General features: G+C 40.8%; 2 protein-coding genes across 2 annotated transcripts in view; both read left to right on the top strand.

Annotated features, from left to right (window-relative positions):
• The window catches only part of LOC306881071 (voltage-dependent R-type calcium channel subunit alpha-1E-like), a gene marked incomplete at both ends in the record, with an annotated part of 89,938 nt that extends 74,986 nt beyond the window's left edge, over positions 1-14,952 (top strand). Inside the window, 9 exons of the mRNA XM_079434971.1 lie at positions 2,075-2,171; positions 2,338-2,443; positions 3,259-3,366; positions 10,187-10,287; positions 10,408-10,454; positions 10,715-10,820; positions 11,067-11,157; positions 12,222-12,367; positions 14,389-14,952. Of these exons, the coding sequence (XP_079291097.1) occupies positions 2,075-2,171; positions 2,338-2,443; positions 3,259-3,366; positions 10,187-10,287; positions 10,408-10,454; positions 10,715-10,820; positions 11,067-11,157; positions 12,222-12,367; positions 14,389-14,952 (1,366 nt within the window). The remainder of the gene's footprint in view (positions 1-2,074; positions 2,172-2,337; positions 2,444-3,258; positions 3,367-10,186; positions 10,288-10,407; positions 10,455-10,714; positions 10,821-11,066; positions 11,158-12,221; positions 12,368-14,388) is intronic.
• Positions 14,953-18,361: 3,409 nt separating this feature from the next.
• polr2d (RNA polymerase II subunit D) lies at positions 18,362-22,234 on the top strand. The gene is made up of 4 exons (XM_079435868.1): positions 18,362-18,536; positions 19,945-20,125; positions 21,124-21,219; positions 21,466-22,234. The coding sequence occupies exons 1-4, from the start codon at positions 18,467-18,469 to the stop codon at positions 21,542-21,544; spliced, it is 426 nt and encodes a 141-aa protein (XP_079291994.1). The 5' UTR covers positions 18,362-18,466; the 3' UTR covers positions 21,545-22,234.
• Positions 22,235-22,645: the final 411 nt, after the last annotated feature.

Raw genomic sequence — 22,645 nt, 5'->3', positions numbered from 1 at the left:
GTACCGAACAATGTGCATTCACTCTAGGGCTGCAACTAAAGATTTTTTTTAATTATCAATTATTCTGTTGAAAATATATTTGCTTAATTTAAAATTACTAGATTTTAATCGGTGTTAAGTTATTTTCCAAATGCAACCTGAGGGCGATTAAAACTATAAATCTATGAATTTAGACTACTTTTACATTTAGTCATTTAGCAGACACTTTTATCTAAAGTGATTTACAAATGAGGACAACAGAAGCACTCAAACCAACAAAAGAGCAACTATATGAAAGTGCTGTGTCTGAAGGTCATAAAAGTAATATATTTCCATGCCAAAGCTAGTTTAAACTCAGTAAGGTCAGGAAACTATGGAAAAAGATCAATTTCTTTTAAGAGTACGATGAAGGAATTCATTAATGCATGTTGTGAAAGCCATCTCAGTACCTACTGTTTTATCTGTTAGCAAGGATAAAGCTGAAGTACTTTGAACTCTAATTTAATTTTTATTTATTTTCAATTAATTTTTGTATTCATTAGTTTCCAGTACATGGTTGTTAGGGCTTTTGTGTGTGTGTGTGGGTTAAGGTGCATTCAAGCCATATCGTAATTACCGTTATTACAAGATATCAACTTGTAAAAAGCCTTCACGTCCTCATAGAACTCATAATTAGAACTTGTGAAGTGGGAGCTTTATGAGAGCTGCGACTTGTACCACCTGACCACCTCAGATTCATTAGGCGCTATGTTTAGGCATTTGTAGTGCGATAGTTCTGGGTCCGAGTCCAAGGGTGCGAACAGCTCCAAGTAGAACATCACGTGTTGCCATCTCGAAATTACAGTAATTACAATATGGTGTGATTGCAGCATTAATTGTTTAGGACCACCAAAGATGTTAATTTAGATCGTATTTATTTAATGCTGTTACATTTCAGATAAAATAAACATTAAGAAAGGTGTTAATAGAAGATTGGATAGAATGCAGAACTGAATATTGGCCTGGAGTGATTTGTTGTCTCCTCTTGTAAAGATATAGGTGTATAATGAATAAAAAACAGAGTTTGCAAAGTAAGTGCTCTGAATAGGGTTTATTGTCAAGAGTGGCTTGGGTTCTATGGATATTTTTGTCTTAAAGGCTTTAATGCAGTGATAGGGTGGAAAAATGATATACTGATTTTTTTTCTTTTAAAACATGCTATTCATGTTTATTGTGTATTCAAACACTACTGTTTTTGTAAACATACCCCTCATATTTCACTTTCATAATTATCATATTAGTTTCCATGAACTCATTAAACTTCATATGTAGCATAAGGTGTTTCTTTTCAGAAAGAACTGAAGAGCTTTTTGGCATCAAGAGTACCAAGGATAAAGCCAAATTTAGACAGCTGGAGATCAGCATGTAGTGCAGAAAATAGCTTTTCTCATAGCCCAGCGACCCAAACAACAAAGCCTGAAACAACAAAAACTTGAAATAAAGTAGCCAACTAGAGATTTGTATGGGATGGATTTTTTAAGCAAAAAACAATTATATACTTTGTCCTCCAACTTTTTTATCCCACTCCTGTCTACAAAAGCCCACAGGTAGAAGTCTATGTGGATTCAGTCTCTATGCAGTCCCCAAACATTACACCTCCCTCTGATGGCAGAGGACTTTTTTTTAATCCATTAAGCATCCGCACACATCGCTTTACCTAACTTTGTTGCATTTGTCACAGCAGGCAAATGAAAGGTGCTTTCCCTCACTGCTATGTACAATCGCAAAACATTGAGAAAGTGAATTAGTGTTTTTTGAGCAAATCTGTTGAATTGTTGACTCAATGACTTACTCATAAAAACAGTCATTTTCATTCTGGAGAAATTAATAATCACTGTTTTGTAATTTACAGTATGTTGGATTTACTGTATTTTGTTTTGTGTACATTCAGAAGTATAGAGGAAGCATGTTCTGTACAGCAAAATAATGTGGCATATTTTGATAGCATTTCTTTCTTTAGAAGTGTGGTATGCAAAAATGGAGAAGAATAAATGCTATTCTCCATTGTTCATATGAGAATCACAAAGAACTGAATACCATTGCTTTTCCCCTCCAGTGGCCGTATTCACTACACTGCCATGTACGAGATGCTAACCCACATGTCTCCACCTCTTGGATTGGGAAAGAAGTGTCCTGCCAAAATTGCCTACAAGGTAGAAAAGTTGTATCTTGCAAATGTATTTCTTTGTTTAATATAGTATTTGCTGTGTGCCACTGAAATATAGAGAAAAAATACTTAATGTTAGTACTAATAACTGTTAAAAACCTGAGCATTTTAGATCATAAATTTTTGCAACCACGCTGTGCTGCTGTTGGCAGAGACTGGTGCTGATGAATATGCCAGTCGATGAGGACATGACGGTTCACTTCACATCAACACTGATGTCTCTGATCCGCACTGCACTGGAGATGAAAATCGCTAGAGGTCAGAATTGTAAATCAGTACTTTAAAAGAATAGAAGTACAATGACAATTATAGCATAATTTATTCATACTGCTCCACACCTGTATGGGTGTGTCTCTATAAGCTCCCTATGTTGTGCATCAGTATATTGTGTACATAAATTCGGGAACTGAAAAGAACCCTGGCTTATTACACACTGGGACACTAATGATTATATGGCGACACCTCTGCAACAAGAGTCCACATCATTACTATATTGGAATTATTTAGTGAATTCCAATGGCTGTCCCAGTCAGTGAAAGGTGGAGTCAAATGCAGATAATTTACTTGGAGTGCAAATTATTGAACATTAAACAGCTATGAGGAAAAAGAATGGTAAAAAACTGTAATACAGCCTGGACTTTGGCCAGGCAGAGATTGTCAGCAGGCAAACCAGCAAGATAGTCCACGGAGAATGAAAGAGATGGATATTCCAGGAAATAGTCCAGGTTCAGAGCCAAGAGAGCAGGCCAACAGGCAAACAGAGTCTAGAAGGGCAGGCTAGCGTCAGTATCTGAGTGAACAGGGCAGGACGTAAAGAAAAATAAAACTAGGCTGACAGGAGAAGAGGCTGAAATTCTTGCAGATGCCAGGGATGAGAAAACAGTCTTGCACATGACAGCTTGGTGAAGAGGAATAAATGGGGAGAAATCCCAAAATGCTCAGAAATCCCAGCACTGCATAAGTGACAGAAATACTCTTACATTTAAATATTATAAGGATGCAAAGTATGCAATCAGTTTTTTTATCTATCTACTGTATTTATCTCTTATTTGACGCCATATGTGTCCTATCAGGGGGTGAGGACCGGCTACAGTTGGACATCGAATTGCAGAAGGAGATAAGTGTCACCTGGCCACACCTGTCCCAAAAGACTCTGGATCTTCTGGTACCCATCAACAAAGGTGAGACTCAGTTGCAATGGAAAATAGTTATAAGGCCCTCAGAAGTTGTACTGCTGCAATCAAGGAGTGGCCTCTAACTACAAAATAAAAGGCATAGACAGCACTTCTGGCTGTCCTGTACCCTTTCCAGAGATGCATAACTTTAGAGGACTCGGGATTATACTCCAAACAGTACCAACAGTTCCTGAAGATATCAGAGCAACAGACCCAATCTACATTCTTCAAAGAGTACTAGGACGTGGACGAAATTTTTAAGACTGTAAATTACGGTAGAAGGGGCCATATAAGAGTTGGCCACTTCCTGAGAAGGGAGACAGATCAAACTTTGGTCACGCAGGGTAAAACTGAGGATCTGATGTATCCTGAGTTCTATACTTGATCATGAGTCTTTAATTGGTACTTTCCAGATTGGGTCTTAACCTTCTTGGACAGGGGTGTCCAGTCCTGTTCCTGGAGGGCGAGTGTACTGCAAAGTTTAGGTCCAACCCCAATACAACACACATAAACCAGCTAACTGGGCAAACTGGAAACTTCCAGGACGGTGTGTTGGGGCAAGTTGGAGCTAAACTCTGCAGAGCAGTGGCCCTCCTGGGCTGAGTTTGGACACCCCTGATCTTGGCCTATACCTTATAGCAGGGATCCTCAAATCTGGCCCACTCCTGCAGAGTTTAGATATAACCCTAATCAAACACACCTGAGCATGCTAATCAGAGTCTTCAAGATCATTTGAAAATCACAGGTAGGTGAGTTTGATCAGGGTTGGAGCTAAACTCTGCAGTAGATTGCCCCTTCAGGGAAAGAGTTGAGGAACCCTGCCTTAGAGTTTTTGTTTGAAGGGTCTTTTTGCACAAAAGTATGTTTTGTTATACTTTTGGACTTTATTAGACAGGACAGTGTAGATGAGACAGGAAACAACAGGGAGGAGAGATAGGAGAACAGAACAGAACAGGCAAAGGCCCTTTAGCTGTGATTTAACTTAGGTTGCCTGAGGCACAACTGTGCTATATGTTGGAGGGCTGCCCACAAGTTTTTTGCTCTGACAAAATAACACTTTTTAGTTGAACCTGTCTCCAGTTTTTGAATCCTTGTAGTCTGACTCTTTGACATGCCTTTGTTGTCAGCTGCTATGATTAATGTGCCTTCTGATGTGCCAGCATTCTGTTTAGTTTTTAAAATTGTTTAACAAATTATGCCTATCTACATTTGTGCCCAGAACCACCTTGTTGACAACATGTTATCAAATTAATTGTGGACATATACTTCCATTCACACTCACCGGCCACTTTCCCTCGCTAGTACCAGGTTGGATCCCCGTTGCTTTTAGAGCTGCCTTGGAAAAATTCCTCTGAGATTTTGGTCCATATTAACATGATAGCATCACAAAGTTGCTGCAGATTTGTTGGATACACCTCCATGACGAGATCCATAGGTGCTCTATTGGATTGAGATCTGGTGACCGTTGAGGCCATTTGAGTATTGTGATTTCATTTTCACGTTCAAGAAACAAGTCTGAGATGATTTAAGATTTGTGACATGGCCTGTTATCCTGCTGGAAGTATCCATCACAAGATCATTCACTATGGTCATAAAAGCATGGACATGGTCAGCAATAATCCCCAAGTAGACTGTGGTGTTTAAATGATGCTCAATTGGTACTAAGGGACCCAAATTTGTCAAGAAATTATCCCCCACACCATTACACCACTATCGTCAGCCTGAACCATCGATCCAAGGTAGGATGAATCCATGCTTTCAAGTTGTTTTACCAAATTCTGATTCTCCCATCTGAATGTTGCAGCAAAAATTGACCAGGCAACTTTTTTAGTCTTCTGCTGTCCGGTTTTGGTGAGCCTATGTGAATTGTAGCCTCAGCTTCCTGTTCTTAGCTGATAGGAGTGGCATCCAGTGTGGTCTTCTGCTGCGGTAGCCCATCTGCTTCGAGGTTTGACGTGTGTTGGTGCCTTTCTATCAGCTTGAACCAGTCTGGCCATTCTCCTCTGACTTCAACAAGGCATGTTCCCCCACAGAACTGCTGCTCACTGTTTATTTTCTCTTTTTCAGACCATTCTCTTTAAACCCTAGAGATATGAAAATAGATAGGGCCTAAAGATCACCAACTCTCTTTAGAGAGGAAATAGCCAAAAGGAAGGTAGTCTTAATAGTGAAGAGTCTGTCAGATATCTCCTCGATGGGCTCGAAGGGAGCCTTGCAAAGAGCCTCTAGCACCACAGCCAAGTCCTATGTGGGGACACGTGAATGTACCGGCGGCCTTAGCCTCAGTGCACCGCGGAGAAAACGTGTAATAAGGGGGTGTCTACACACTGACTTACCACCGACAGGAGCATGGTAGGCCGCAATGGCCGCCACGTAAACTTTAATGGTGGAGTGGGTTAACCCTGCGGAAAAACGGGCCTGCAGGAACTCCAGAACTGTACCAATCGGGCAGTTAACTGGGTCGAACTGGCGGTCTCCGCACCATGAAGTGAAGAGCTTCCACTTCAGGGCATACAGTTTCCTCGTAGAGGGAGCTCTGGATTGGAGGATGGTCTCAGCAACCTCGGTTGAGAGACCGGAAGCTATGAGCTGTGCCCCCTCAGTGGCCACACCCACTGCTTCCACAGCTCCGGGCAAGGGTGGACGATAGTGCCCCCCACCTGTGAGAGGAGATCTCTCCTAATGGGAATCTCCCATGGAGTGCTGTCGAGGAGAGAAATCAGGTCGGAGAACCATACTCGGCCCGGCCAGAACGGTGCTACCAGTAGTAGACTGACCTCGTCCCGGCGCACTCTCGCCAGAACTCCCGGGAGCAGAGCGATAGGGGAAAAAGAGTACAGACGAAGCCTCGGCCAAGTCTGCACCATAGCATCCAGTCCTAGAGGAGCTGGAGGAGTCAGAGAGAACCAGAGGGGACATTGCGCTGACTCTATAGTCACAAACAGGTCCACCTGTGCCTGGCCAAACACTCTCCATATCTGCACATTGAGATGCCCATGAATGTGCACTGCTCTCAGTGAGAGGAGTTTGCCCTGGGACCACACAAGGATCTGGTGCGCCAGCTTGTACAAGGGTCGCGACCGCAGACCTCCTTGGTGGTTTATGTACGAGACCACCGACGTGCTGTCGGTGCACACCAACACGTGGTGATCTCTTAGGTCTGGGAGGAAGTGTTTGAGTGCTCGAAACATGGCCAGCATCTCCAGCCAATTGATATTCCATGTCAGACGGCAGCCACTTCACAGACCGCGGGGCAGGGTGGCCACTCATGACTGCTCCCCAATCGGTGAGGGACGCGTCCGTCGCTAGTGCTACATGGCGACAAGGAGCTCCCAGTACCTGGCCCTGGGACAAGAACCAAGGTTTCCTCCACATGTCTAAGGCACGTATGCATCGTCTCGTGACCTTGAAAGTGCGGCGTGGGTTGGTCCCCTTTGTCTTGAGCCACCACTGTAGCCTTGAGCCACCACTGTAGGGGTCTTGAGCCACCACTATAGGGGTCTCATGTACAGCAGGCCAGAAGGCATCACATTGGACGCAGCTGCCATGAGACCCAGCAGTCTCTGAAACTGCTTGATAGTTAGTGACTGGCCTTCTTTCACTCTCTTGACTGCCGTGAGGATCGACTCGATACAAGCAGGGGACAGGCGTGCCTGCATCGTGGTCGAATCCCACACCACACCCAGTTAAGTGGTCCTCTGTAATGGAGAAAGCACACTTTTCTTGGCGTTTAGTCTTAATCCCAGGTCTTTCATGTGGGCGAGAACGACATCTCGATGTCGAGCCGCCGTTTGCTCTGATTGAGCTAGGATCAACAAATCGTCGATATAATTCAGTATGCGGATGCCCTGAAGCCGTAGCGGGGCCAGTCCCGCATCCACACACTTCATGAAAGTACGGGGTGAGAGTGCTAGGCCAAAGGGAAGAACTCGATATTGGTAAGCTTCGCCCCTGAAAGCAAACCTCAGGAACTTCCTGTGAGTTGGAAGGAGGGAGACATGAAAATACGCATCCTTTAGATCTATCGTGACAAACCAGTCCTCGAACCTGATTTGAGACACGACATGTTTGATTGTGAGCATCTTGAACTTCAGTTGCATGACTGAGCGGTTCAGCTGACACAGATCTAAAATGGGACACAGCCCTCCATTCTTCTTTGGAACTATGAAGTACCGGCTGTAAAATCCGGACTGTCTCTCGTGAGGAGGGACCACCTCGATGGCCTCCTTCCTCAGCAGAGTATTAACTTCTTGTCGGGGTTAGGGTTAGTTTCCTAACCCAGATTCTGAGTGACCCCATTGAATGGCGGCAGCTGAGCGCCGAACTGAATACGATAGCCTCTCTCTACTGTGTACAGGACCCAAAGAGATACATTTGGCAGCAGTTTCCACGGCGCCATGTAATCTACTAAGGGAATCAATTTCTCGAGACTGACCTCTGGTGTAACAGGAGCAGCTAGAAGCGGCGCACCTGCAGGGGGCAACTGATCTAACTGCTGCAGAGACCTCCGAAGAGGTGGCGAGTTTTTCAGCTCCGCTACGTCTCCGGGCGGAAAGAACTGAAAATAATGCTCGCTGGGACGGCTGCATCCAGGAACACCGGCAGGGTTGGCAGACCGATCCCCTGACGGCACTGAAGCGAGACGGGCACCGTGTAATGCGGTGTCCACCGCTCCACCCCTGTAGGGGTCGCCCTCAGAAGTCCTGGACCACATACATCAGTACCTCTTCGCCGAGGACTTCCTAGCCTGAATGACAGCCCGCAGGTCCATCTTGGGCTTAGAAATCCCCGGCGCAGAGCGCCGCTGACCTTGGCCTCTCTGCGGGGGCTCTGGTTTTGTGTGTCCCTATATGAGGAGCTGGTATGCGGAGGAGGCCGCTGGGCGGGAGAGTTCGAACTGAGAGTTCGAGAGCGGCGAGGGAGGAACCACTGGAACGCCGCCGCTTGTTTACAGGCCTCCTGGTACCTGTCGACGACTGCATTGACGGCGTTGCCGAACAGGCCAGAAGGCACAAGCGGGGCGTCCATAAGGCAGACTTGGTCTTTATCACTCATATTTGAGAGAGTCAGCCAAAGATGCCTCTCCGCTGCCACCATAGCTGCCATGGAGCGCCCAATGGCATGGGCGGTCTCCTTGGTGGCGCGGAGAGCTAAATCAGCGGTCCTCCTGAGTTCTGAGATATCTTCTGGCTTGAACTCCTCGCCCTCATCCAACTCTTTCAGCAGTTCGGCTTGGTACGCCTGTAACACAGACATTGTGTGCAGACACGCACCAGCCTGACCTGCTGCCGCATACCCTTTGCTCATCAACGCAGATGTAGTACGTAGTGGTTTGGTGGGCAAAACCGGAGCCTTCAGAGACGATGCAACCCCGGACGACAGATAGCTTGTGAGCATCTGTTCAACCCGTGGCATCGCTCTGTACCCACGATCACTCAATCCCCCCACATTACAGTAGTAATCAGACGCGGGGGTGAAGAGGCAGGCCGAGAATGGCTTAGCCCACGATCTCGACATCTCAGTGTGGAGATCGGGGAAAAACGGGAGGCTCCGGAGTGGAGGTGGTGGCCTTGCTCGCAGAAAGCGTTCATCTAACCTGCTTCTCTGCAGCTCAGATTTTTTCTCGTTGGGCCAGTCGATGTCTAACTTGGCAACCGCTCGAGTAACCACCTCCAGCAGCTCCTCATATTGGGGCAATTGAGGAGGCGAATCCTCGTCGACGCTCACCACATCAACCTCCTCGGAGGAAAAGAAATGAAGCGTCGAGCCCTCAGCTCAGGGGGAAGAAACCGCGGAACGGGCTTCCGAATCCAAGGAGAGGGCACCAGATCTTGCAGGATAGGAAGAATATAGGTACCCGCCCGTCTCCATTCCCTCTGCCAGATCAGCCTGCGAGCCCCACGAGTGCAGCAGCCGCTCTGCCTCGGCAGCAGCGGGGCCAGCACCCTGAGGAACACTCGCAAAGGCTCCCTTCTCGAAGAGAGCCCTCCGAGAGCGATGCGTGCGCAGCGGAAGCCGCTAACAGTGTGGGCAGTCGGCTCCCTCAAGAACCGACTCCGCATGCCTCGCACCCAGGCAGACCATGCACAAACTGTGTGTATCCCCGCTCGTGATGTAGTGAGAGCAGGGAGGAACACACAGCTTGAAACGTGATCCGTGATCGCCCTTATGTTTCGACTTGTGTGTGGCCTTGAACACAGTGCTTTCTTTTAATGATAGGATTTTGACGAACAACACTAAATAAGACTCACAAAACAAGTATCAGACTGACAGACACACAGAGCACTTGCTGAATGGCAGAGAAACTGACGCCGGCTCCGCCGCACGTGCTTTTAAGCTTCCTGGTCCTGACGTCCCCCGCCCGTGACGCCTCGCCCTTCCATTGGACTGATTGTACACGTGATTCAGAGCGCGGTCATGCTGAAGGCATTCCCTAAGCGTTTTCGGACGCATTATTTTTCAGTGATTTTAATTTTGCTCGCAAAAGTATTGCATTCACAAGAAACATTCTCTTCCAAAGTATTGCATTCTCCGGAGAAACTTTGCATTTGCTCACGAAAGTTTACACTTTTTGTTCCTGCTTCATAGTATTTCCATCAAAAGTTTTGCAAGCAAATGCAAAGTTTCTTGTGGAAATGCAAAAGCATTGCCATCTCATTTTTTTGGCATCACCTTATTCCTTTAGGTTCTCCGTAAGCATTACATGACACCTTTCTATTTTAACAGTGTTATGAGCATTAAACTGGCCTATGTTAAAAGTTTGGTTTGGTTGATGTAAATGAATCCGTTGCACTTTCATAATGACTGTGAATATGTGTAACTCCAGACACGGACATGACGGTTGGAAAGATCTATGCTTCTATGATGATCATGGATTACTTTAAACAGAGCAAAGCCAAGAAGTTGAGGCAACAGATTGAGGCACAGGTAGGCTGACTTTTATGTACTCGTTTCATGCTTTTTTAATTTTTTATTTGCATGTTACATGTTTTGTGTATACTACAGTAGAAATTTTTATAATTTCACTTTTTTTTTTCTTTTGTACAGAAAATTGCCGCCCTGCCCCTGATATCTCACAGTGCTGGATCAGCCTTGTAAGTTTAGTTGTCTTCAAAGAAGGGTCATGTTCTAAAATAACACATAACTGAACTGTATTAATATATACTCCAATGCATGCATCATTTTATGAATATATGGCACAATACAAATGTTTCCTATCATTGCTGCTTAATAGCATAAAAACTATAGCATAAGCTATACTGTTATGTACACTGCATAGTGACTTGCATTATAGGTGTTTAAAGTTTCACTCACAGTATTGTGTATGTATTAAAGATGTGGTTCTGTGTTGTAGGACCAGTGGAGGGTTTGTGGCTTTAAGCCCCATATCACCACAGGAGCTGTTATTGCAGCCCATGACCCACCGTACAGACAGCAGTGAAGACAACGATGCCTCTCAGGTGCTAAAACGTCTTCATATTGAAATAGTTGACAGGGAAAAATTTATTATTTTCACCTGGTTTCTGGTTACAACACAATACGTTATCAGGAGGTTAACAATTTAAAATAGTAAAAACAAATAATTTTCTTGGAATAGATATTATGAGTTATAGTATTACAAATAATAAAAAGTAAACTATAGAATGATGAGTTATAGATTGACAAGATGTTGTGCTGACTGTATCTAATGTGATGCTGATGCGCAGGTTGATGAATCAGGGTTGAATGGCATGTGGGGGGAAGATCGCCCACCTGAACATGCATTCAGAACCAGACAGAAGAGCTACAAAGCTGCAGGTTGGTTACTGCATTTCCCTTGTAAAGTGAGAAGACACAGCACAACTCCAGAATACACAAATACACCAGCCAACGCTTGTCCAATGAGTCACCCTGCAAGAGACAAGAGCTGATAAATTGCATGCTCATACGTCAAACACTCTAGAGAGGACTAGGAGGAAGTTCTGAAAGTTACAGCATGCTCATTGGAAAATATTATTTGAACAATTTAACCTATTTCTTGCACATAAAATACACATATAGCACAATAACTTACCCTTTGCTCTGCTTTGGCTTGAACAGTTCTGTAGTCATGCTTTTATGAGAATCCCCATGAAAATACGTGCAGTATAAGATATTAAATCCCTTGTTTATAACTCAATGTGTGCCATAGTTAAAGGGTTAGTTCACCCCAAAATGAAAATGATGTTATTAATTACTCACCCTCATGTCGTTCCAAGCCCGTAAGACCTCCGCTCATATTCGGAACACAAAAGTAAGATATTTCTGAGGAAATCGGAGAGCTATCTGACCCTCCATAGACAGCAACACAACTGAAATGTTCCCAGGTCCAGAACCATAGTAAATTGATCGTTAAAACAGTCCATGTGACATCAGTGGCTCAACTTCAGTTTTGCGACACTACGAGAATACTTTTTTTTTTTTGGAGAGTACCCAAATAATCAGCATTGTTTATGCTTAGGCGAAAGTGTGCGTATGCATTGTGATACTCTCTAAAATGGCGGACGACGTAACTCGGGGGAGTAGAATGATTGAGTAAATTGTTATTTTTGTTTTCTTTGTGCAAAAAAAGTAATGTCACATGGAATGTTTTACCGATGTATTTACTATGTTTCTGGACCTGGGAACATTTCAGTTGCGTTGCTGTCTATGGAGGTTCAGTTAGCTCTCTGATTTCATCAAAAATATCTTAATTTGTGTTCAGAAGATGAACGAAGGTCTAACGGGTTTGGAACGACATTAGGGTGAGTAATTAATGACATACTTTTCATTTTGGTGTGAACTAACCCTTTAACCTACTGTATGTTGTCTGTGATGTATAACATCTGTTTCACAATTTACAGTGTCCCACTCAGACCAGACACAGTACATGGAAAAGGTGCGAGGACGACCAAAAGAACAACGGTTCTTACTTTCTCCGGATAAATCGAACTCTAAATCTCGTTCCCGCTCTCCCAGTGAGGAGCGCATACATGGGGTCACCAGACAGGTAAACAAGCAGCTCAAACATCTATTTGAAAAGGTTCTTTCACATGATCTCTCACAGCTTTTTAAGAAAAAAAACTAAAGGATGTTTCATTTACGTGTAACTGAACATTATGCTACAAATGCTGCCCCCTGCTGGACAGCTAGAAATTAAATGATGTTTTATTAACAAAGTTCGGGAGGAGCACGTCAGATACTTAGCCTAATTAAACACAAGTGGTACGCAATCAAGTCAATCAACTCACGGACATAAATACAGCTGACATACCTCCACTCATTTGACGGTCTATCAGCATCCCTCCACCACCCCTTCTCCACCAATATCACTAAGTTCTCACCATACCACGGGGGGATACTCTGGGTTCGGGCCATTCCCGAGCTCAGAGCCCTTCCCCAGGACAGCACGCCAACTACGTATTACCATACTCGCCAAATACGCATTACGTAACTCGTGCTAAATATATGTAAGTGTGAACTCGTGAAAGAAGAAAGAACTGTTCTATGTTTAGGTTTCGTCAGGGACCATAAACCAAGATCCAGATCCAAACTGTGACACTAAGCAGTGAGACTCAGATCCAGAGCAAGACTGGGTCAAGCTGTTTTTTGGTACTGATCAAACAGCAGATGACTTGCTTTGGCCATCTAGAAACCAGCTATCAGCTTAAAGGGATAGTTTACTCAAAAAATGTAAATAACATGATTTACTCACCCTCAAGCTATCCTAGATGCATATGACTTTCTTCTTTCAAATGAATACAATCGGAGTTATGTTAAAAAAAAATGTATGGTTCTTCCAAGCTTTATAATGGCAGTGAATGGGTGGTGACAGTCAATAGTCCAACAGAAGTTAGAAAAAAGTGCAACCATCCATCATAAATTCTACTGGAATGCCACTCTCGTGAATGCGCGTATGATAATTTGCGAAGGCTAGAGATAGCGGTTAATAACATTTTAGGCCTTTATTCAGCCCCTGGAGCTGTGTGAAGCACTTTTTATGATGGATGGATGAACTTTATTGGACTTCAAATTCACAACAGCCATTCACTGCCATTATAAAGCTTGGAAGAGCCATAACATTTTTAAATATAACTCCGATTGTATTTGTCTGAATGAAAAAAAGCCATATACACAGGATGTTTGAGGGCGAGTAAATTATAGGGTAATTTTCATTTTTGGGTGAACTATCCCTTTAAGATACTATAAGACTGATGATACATGGGACAACTTTTTGAGCAATTTTACTGGGCAAAATTTTTTGAGTGATGTTGCTAGGGCACTTTCCGATTGAGAATGGGTAGCAAATTTCTACCTGGATACTTAAGATTGGTCGTGGGCCCTGTGTCTCACAGATTGCCCGTTGAAAGCAACATTGCTCAAAAAGTATTGTATCATCAGCCTAAGCTCCTACTGTATCTTAAAGTGTTAGTTCACCCCAAAATAAAAAAATCTGTCATTAATTACTCACTAATAAGAAAAACAAATTAAGATATTTTTAATGAAGTCAAAGAGCTCTCTGACCCTGCATAGACAGCAACGCAACTGAAATGTTCCCAGTCCCAGAAACGTAGTAACGACATCGGTAAAACAGTCACTTCAATTTTGCGCTTTTTATGCACAAAGAAAACAAAAATAACGACTTAGAAGAGAAGAAGAAAAATAACGACTAGAAGAGAAGAAATCAAGCTGTTATTTTTGTTTTCTCTGCGCATAAAGTACATAAAGTATTCTTGTAGCTTCATTAAATTATGGTTGAACCACTGATGTCACATGGACCATTTTAACCTTGTCCTTACTACGTTTCTGGGCCTTGAAAGTGTCAGTTGCATTGCTGTCTATGGAGGGTCAGAAAGCTCTCGGATTTCATTAAAAATATCTTAATTTGTTTTCCCGAAGATGAACGAAGGAACAACATGACGGTGAGTAATTAATGACAGAATTTTCATTTTTGGATGAACTACCCCTTTAACTTTAAATGACACTAATTGGATTATCATCCTAAATACTTGAAATCTGATTTATCCGCAGGGAAACAGCTCCGAAAGCCCTGTTCCCTCCACCTCAGAGTCCAGCACCCCGAGCGGCAAGCGTCGCCTGTCCCAGACCTCCACCTGCTCACGCCCTCACATCTCCTACTCACCCTTAGTGTGCCACACGCAACCTTCATCTCATGCTGATGATGATAATGATGATGACGATGATGACGCAACCATCCAGCAGATGATAGGGTGCTGTAGTACTGCTTTATGGGATGACAGTGCTGAAGACCAGGAAGCAAGACAGCAGGAAAGTACCCATTTTGAAGTGGGTGAATATCTGGGTTCATCCGCTCGCCGCTATCCTTCCGATTCCTTCCTCGCCCCACAAGACGAAGAGCACAGCCCTGATTCTGCCGCTCCTATGGAAACTCTTACCTTTGAGGCAGCAGTGGCCACCAGCCTAGGCCGTGCGAACACGGTCAGCGCCTCGATGCGCACAAGGTCGCGGATAGGCTGGCAGGTGCCCAACGGACACTTCCGGAAGAGATTGGCTCAGAGCGTCTCTCTCGCTGGCGGTGAAACTCTCAGCGATGCAGATGATGACAAATACTAGATCAGTCAGTAGAACAGAGACATAACAGGACAAATGTAGATTTCAAGGAGGACACTGAGGTGGATGCTGATCTTCACGATATTCAAGAGGTGTTTTATAGATATACAAATTAAATATGTTCAATGAAATGAGCAACAGAAAGACTTCATATTTATATTCTCTAATTTATCATCAGATAGTGAGTTTGGAAAGCAACCCATACATTTGAGGCCCAATTCAGGTATTAAGTGATACCAGTTGGAGATAGTGGGTTGATGGATTAAAGTGCTTAAACTTTTTTTTTTTCCTCAGTTTCTTAAGTTTAATGTCTTTTTCTACCAAAATACCATTTGTTTCTAAATCATCTCTGCCACATTATTGAAATTTGCTAATAATGCATATACTTTGTTTGAAGTTTATGTCCAATTTCTAAATTGAATAAGCCATTGTAACTAAACGTGACTTCCAAAGTTCAGTTCATAAAACAATTTAAATAAAGTACTCAATTTAACTAAGCAATTTGTCAAAGACAACTTTCATATGTTTCCATAAAATACAGTTAAAACTGAAAGGAAGAAAAAAAGATTTTACAGGTGAGGCTTTAATTATTAAATGTTTAAAATTAGCTTAGATGAATGTCTTGTAAAGGGGTTTACAAATGTAAATTCTGACAAAGGTAAAAGGTATCGCAGTCAAATTTGATGTCACAATCAATTCAGGAAGTGTTTTTGTTTTAAAAAATAAAAGATTTCTTCTTTGAAAATATGTAATTTAATCTTTCTTTCAGGCTACTTGGAATGTGGATTTTTGTTACTGAATTTGAATGGATAAGCATCCTGATAACTTTATGTTTAAATTAATAAAATATTGTCTTTTTACCCTGTTTTAGTTTTCTGCTGTTTTTGTTTCTTTCTAACTGTTCCCATACTGCAGGATTGTATTACCAGTTGATAAGCACTACTTGCAAACAGCTAAGTCTGGCTAAGTAACCCTGTTCACCGGTGCTCAGCTATTTTACCTTCAGGAGAAATCATACATTACCAAGTGGCTTTAAACAAAAGGCCCTGCTGTTAAGTGTTATAACCACAGCATCTTGGAGAAGGAGCATGGGTGTCCTATTTAAATACATTTAACATGATTTTTACAAACAAGTCCAAAATATTGTTAGTGGTAATTGAGAGTATAATGCAAAAATAGCCTATGGACCTTAAGTTGTATATTTAATAGAGTTGTATTGATACATTGATGTGGATTAGGGATGTGTGAAATTTAAAAACATTATATCTCAGTTTTTGATTTATTTATTTAGATAATGATAATTAAGCAATATTTAGCTTAGTGTGTTTTTGTGCTGGTACCTTGGCTGGTCAAATAAGTAGGTGGAGGTGGAGCTGCCATGGATTGACTGGTTGCTACAGCAGATCCCACAGATACTCAAGCAGAAAAAACTGGAGATGGGGACAACACCTTGAAGTCTTCATTATGCTCCTAAAACCACACCTGAACAATATGTGCTGTGCAGCAGGGCACGATATCCTGCTTAAAGAAGCCACTGCCATCAGGGAATGCCTGGTCTGCAATGAGGTTTAGGTAGGTGGCATGTGGCATGACGGAAATAGGGCTTCCCAGCAGAACATTGCCCAGAGCAGTCCCTGAACTAGCTGGTTATCTTCCCACAGTGTATCCTCATGCCATTACATCGCCAAGCAAATGTGAGGTAAAAGAAAACAGGACCCATCAGACCGGACAACCTTCTTCAACTGCTCCAAGGTCCAGTTCTGTTGCTCATGTGGCCATTCTCGGGGCTGAGGACAGGGTCATCATGGGCGCTCTGATCGGCCTGCACCTGCCTATCATTAAACTTGTCACCACATAGACCTTCTACCATCGATAAGCTTTGGACGTCCTACACTCTGTCACCAATTTGTGGTTCATCCCTCCTCAGAGTCAAAAATGTTCGTCCGAAATTTTCACACATTAAAAAATAAATACGACCTCACCTTGTGTCAATCACATTTACACAATGCCTCCGAAACTTTCGTCCGTCATAAAAAATTTTTGGAACAGGTTAAATTTTCTGGTTCTCACATCTGTAGCAAGCATTTTGATAGGAAAGGATGACGAATATGAAAAAAAAAATGAAAAAAGACGAGGCATTTGGTCCCATAATTGCAAGACAGTAATGTGATCTATGTCTATGAAAAACAGAAACAAGAGAGCAACAAGACAGAGTCAATACCAGAGCTCCTGCTGGCTGTACAGCGTTCATCATAAGATACCACATGGTACCAACTAACACACTTGATCCGGTCACTTAACAAGTGGTATGTAATACCATCACACAACTAATTTGAAATCCCAGAGCTGTATGAGAAACACAAGGCAACAGAGCTGTCACAAGCAGAGTTTTGGCCTAGCCATACAATGAGCCCTACATCAGACTGACCGTACACTTTACAACCTGAATTCAGGAAATGTTGGGACACTTTTTCAATTTGAATAAAATGAAAACTTAAAGAATTTCAGATCACATGAGCCAATATTTTATTCACAATAGAACATAGATAACATAACAAATGTTTAAACTGAGAAATTTTACAATTTTATGCACAAAATGAGCTCATTTCAAATGTGATGCCTGCTACAGGTCTTTAAATAGTTGGGACAGACATAGTTGAACGTTATTCCCCGTGGACTGTTACCCAACTGTTCCTGTTGAAATACAGATGTTTCGAACAGCATCATTCAATGAAATAATTTAACCATTTGAACTGTAAACACTATACTGCAGATTTCACAGTATGAGAGAAATGAAAAATGCAAGAAAACAGCAATTATTTAAAATTCACATTTTGGGGAAAATATGTTTTATAGGCCTACTATATTTGAGCAAGATTAGCTTACATGGCCACAGCACACTCGTTTTATAAATGCATGTAAGATCAATTTTAAGATGAACACATCTTTTAACAAGCCAAGACAGCATAAAAACATGTTCATACAAAAAACAACATGAAATATATGTGTTACTGACAATTAAGTAATTATCAAAATATACCTTTAATTTTGAGTCATTTTGATCTGCTGTTGTGAAGGTCAATGGCACATAATTATTAACTTATAAAATGGAAAACAATATGTCAGCTCACCGCTGAAAAGTCAAGTAAATGAACAGGCAAATGCTATCTTCAAACGAAAGTTCAGCTTCAACCTTCATGGGTTCAGCCTGTCAACAACGACAGTGTGTCTTAGTACATTCTGATTGGCTTCAAGTGAGACTGTGGCTTCTTTTTCTATACATTATTATTTTCAACACATTATTATAATTACTGTTGTTGTTCACACGTGAACAAATAAAGTGTTATATACGAGTGTCCTGCATTTAACCACAGAGCGCTAGGTGGCGCTGCGGCTCAATCCTCTCTTCTTATTCTTCTTCTTCTCATGACCGGAAGTAGAATGCGTTTCATTCCGAGCGCGGTGTAGTATGTAGTAAACAGTGCAGTTAGCTCTTCTTCTCAGTAGTTATTGTGTGATGGCGGCAGGAGGAGCAGCGCATGTGGGAGATGTGGAGGAGGACGCGTCTCAGCTCATGTTTCCTAAAGGTGAGAAGATTAGAGGTTACTCTGATCATTATTATAAGCTCGACTGTAAGGACATGCTGTCAGGTTTCGTGTTGTTGGATCTCCTAAATGTATTTGCATGTTTGTTTTATATGTTGACTTTATTTGCTTGTACTTAGTTTCTCTGTACTTAGTGTCTCTTTAATAATTACTTTTACCTGCACTGAGTTATCCTGGTGTTCATTTACTGAATTTGGGACTTTCATTAGTTGTCAGTTATAATCGTCAAAATTAAAGGAAATAAACATTTGAAATATATCAGTCTGTGTGTAATGAATGAATCTAATATACGAGTTTCACTTTTTGAATGGTATTACTGAAATAAATCAACTTTTTCATGATATTCTAATTTTATGACCCACACCTGTATATCATCCTTAAACACGCTGCTGTATTTACAAATAAATGTTTTATATTCATTTGTTTTGTTTGTATAATTGTGATTTGTTCAATAATTGCTGTTTAGTTGAATTACTATTTAATTATAAAAAAGTTTATATATATTTTTCTTTTTTTTTCAAAATATACATGTTAATTCTGCTCTTAATTTGTTTCAGTTTTATTTTTATGTTTTATTTTTTGGCGTTAAAAAATGAACTGATAAGAATACGGTTAAAGAGTATTGATACTGTTAATTAAACAACATCTTATTAATATTACTGTGGTAATAAAAATATTATTATTGTTGTTGTTGCAGTTGCTGTTTAGTAAACTTTTATATATTCGCATTAATTTAAGCAACTAGTTAATGTGGCTTATTTTTCTATACATTATTATTTTCAACACTTATTATTATTATTATTATTATTATTGTTGTTCACATGTGAACAAATAAAGTGTTATACAGTAGTTTTCTACAAAATGATGTTCACCGACAGAGCGCCGCGCCGCACTGTAAACAAAAAAAGAAAAAACTTAAAATTAATCCAGCTTCAGCAGATTTTTGAGTTTTCTCAACTTATTGTTTTAAGTTTACACAGCAAAAGTTGTGAATCTCCTACAAAAATAAGTTGAGAGAACTCACAAATCTGCTGAAGCTGGTTGCCTTAATTTTAAATTGGCTCAACTTTTTTTTTTACAGTGTCGGTGAATTTACAGCAATGTTAATTATGTTCTTAATTTGTTTCAGGTTTTTTTTCTGTTTAAAGCAAATAAGATTACCATTAAAGAGCAGTGATACCGTTAAATGATAGCTTATATTCCTATCGCTGTGATCATTCTGACTGTCTCCATCACGCACCAAAATAAGGTAAAATTGTCCTTGTTACCTTGTGTTTGAATCGACTGTCAGAATGCACCGTCTGAACGCGTGTGGTCTGATTTCCTGACTGCTTCGTCTAGTTCAGGGTGTTGTTGTGGAGATGTGTTCACGATGTTTGATTTGTCTCAGAGTTTGAGAACGCAGAGACGCTGCTGAACTCGGAGGTCCACATGTTGCTGGAGCATCGCAAGCAGCAGAACGAGAGCGCGGAGGACGAGCAGGAGCTGTCGGAGGTCTTCATGAAGACCCTCAACTACACCGCCAGATTCAGCCGCTTCAAGAACAGAGAGACCATCGCCAGTGTGCGCAGGTCAGCCCTACACACAGTACACTGGATAATACAGAGACACGTGCTGAATTCACAGCTGACACTACTCTCACGCTCTTATATCTGTTTATAGCAGCAGTTCTGGATTCTGCAGCAGTTGCTCTGCATGCTCCGAGCAGGAGCAGTGATATTAATACTGAGCTGGATGATGAAATCACTGAATTCAATGATGAACTGCCTTTAACTGAAAATTGAGTGTTTACTATTTACTCCTTCTGCAATATTGACACATTTTTCCTATTTAATACTGTAAAGCTGCTTTGACACAATCTGTACTGTTAAAAGCACCATATCAATATAAAAAAAACTAGGGCTATCTGATATTGAAAGAAACAAAACAACAACTTTGCAATACTTTATATTTTGCAATATGACAACATTGAGGAATTTTCATCAGATGAACATTTTGAGAGAATTTGAGGGAAAAAAAGGATCCCACTCGTTAGTGGGTAGATATATTTATTTGTTTGTGTGTAAAGTCAATTTAGGGCTGAATGGTTTGGGAAAATCTTGAATATTTGGATTTTTACAAAAAAAACAATTTCAGTTAAAATCTCTTTCCACTATATTTGACCAATTTCAGTGTGACTATAACTAAAATAAATATATTGTAATAATGCTATTAAATGAATACAAAAAAAAAAAGAGTAATAAAAATAATTTTAGTTTGCTGTAATATTATAATACTGTTATTTACGTTTCAGTTGGTAAACCACAGAGCATTAAATTGCAATTAATTAAACTTGACAATGGTACTAGAAAGCCATATCTTGCAGCCCTATTGTAAACACCTCCACATGTTCTTCTAAGCATCGTATTGTGACTATAGAAGATAATGGGACTTGCATTTTTTAATCTTAATATAAACTAAATGGTTATTTCTGAGATGTAGTGTGGTGTTTTTCCCCTTGTACTCATTAATTTTAGTGTCATTTAGTGAATATGATATTCATATGAATGATAACCGCCGTGTTTCACAGCTTGCTTCTGCAGAAGAAGCTTCATAAGTTTGAGTTGGCAAGTTTAGCCAATCTGTGTCCGGAGGCTGCAGAGGAGGCCAAGGCCCTCATTCCCAGGTGAGCTGGAGCTTCCAGTCATGATAACATGCCTGCATTACACAGAGAAACAGACCTCACACGGGGAAATTACATTGATTTAATCATCAGTCTGAAACGAGACTCATTTAGCACTAATTAGTGTTAACAGCTTATTGACTATATGAGTGTTTTCTTCAGAGAACACATTCAATACATTTGGGTTGATGTCTTACGAGACTGTTGAACTGAAAATGAGCTGTTTATATTATGTTTATTCTTCATCAGTTTGGAAGGCCGGTTTGAGGATGAGGAGTTACAGCAAATCCTGGACGACATTCAGACCAAACGCAGCTTCCAGTACTGAACCTCCATCCTTCACTCAGTCATGAGTCCCTTCGCTTTCTCTGATGGCTCTTTAGACCCCTTCTTTTCTCTTTTCTCTTTCCTTTTTACATCTTCATATATTGCCACAATTGTTTCCTTCTGTAGTTGTTTAATGTGCTGTTTTGAAAAAATAAAGTGTTTTTGATAAAATTGACTGTCTCAATGTCATGCAGCTGCAGTCAGTAACGTTTATATAATAGAAATGCAAATCTAAATCTGAGAAATGACAATTAAATCATAGAGAAGAATGATAAATGATATTTGAGGACACCATAGACCTTTAACTATTAGAAATATATCTCAGAACAGGTTCCTGGAGCACACGGAAGTAAGAATCGTACATATTGTAAACATTTAGGATCATTCTGCTGAATTTGTTCAAACTTTAGTCCCACAATGGAAAAAAAACAATTATGATATTAATTGCTGACTGTTTCGTGAGAATGTTATGATCCAAACCCAAAGCATTAACTGAATAAAGATAGTTTGTTCTTGCATCACTTTCCTGTTGCTTCTGAAATCAAAAGTTTAGTCAGTTTAGCCTGATTTTATTAATTGAGCCTGATTTTTATGCTATTTAAGTGACATGATTTTGAAGTAAATGTACACTAAAGTTGTCACTACTGAACATATTAGTCTTTGCAAATAAATACAATTTGTTTATGTATATATATAATTGTTCAAAGATGTATTTGTCCAGCAAATGCTGAGTTATGCTAAAAATGTCACTTCAAAATATTAAGTTAGACTATAGTATAATTAATAAAATAGGTCTGAAAACAAACAGATCAAATCAATATTAGTTTTATATAGTGTTTTGATATTCTACAGTATTTAGTCTCTTTCTACTGTCTGTTTATGAATAGGCTAAATTACTAAGTAATACGTATAAATATGCTATGAATATAATGTTAAACTAAATTAATGTTCTGTTATTCTATTATTAGCCGGGTATGATTCTGATTCTGATTCTGATTCTGATTATTATGCATAGGCTAATAATCCTTTTTAATCTTTACTTTGTGCTATTGAACTTTCTCGGTGTGTTTATTAAGATGTAAATTTAGTAGATTTAATCACT

This window comes from Barbus barbus (genome assembly GCF_936440315.1).
Source record: "Barbus barbus genome assembly, chromosome: 15".
Taxonomy (NCBI): Eukaryota; Metazoa; Chordata; class Actinopteri; order Cypriniformes; family Cyprinidae; genus Barbus; species Barbus barbus.
This window is presented reverse-complemented; position numbering and strand designations above follow the sequence as displayed.

Excerpts from the sequence above, each read along its gene's own strand:
- polr2d (XM_079435868.1), top strand. The coding sequence starts at position 18,467 with ATGGCGGCAGGAGGAGCAGCGCATGTGGGAGATGTGGAGGAGGACGCG. Across the intron at positions 20,126-21,123 it reads ACCATCGCCAGTGTGCGCAG|CTTGCTTCTGCAGAAGAAGC; the intron begins GTCAGCCCTACA and ends CGTGTTTCACAG. Across the intron at positions 21,220-21,465 it reads GCCAAGGCCCTCATTCCCAG|TTTGGAAGGCCGGTTTGAGG; the intron begins GTGAGCTGGAGC and ends ATTCTTCATCAG.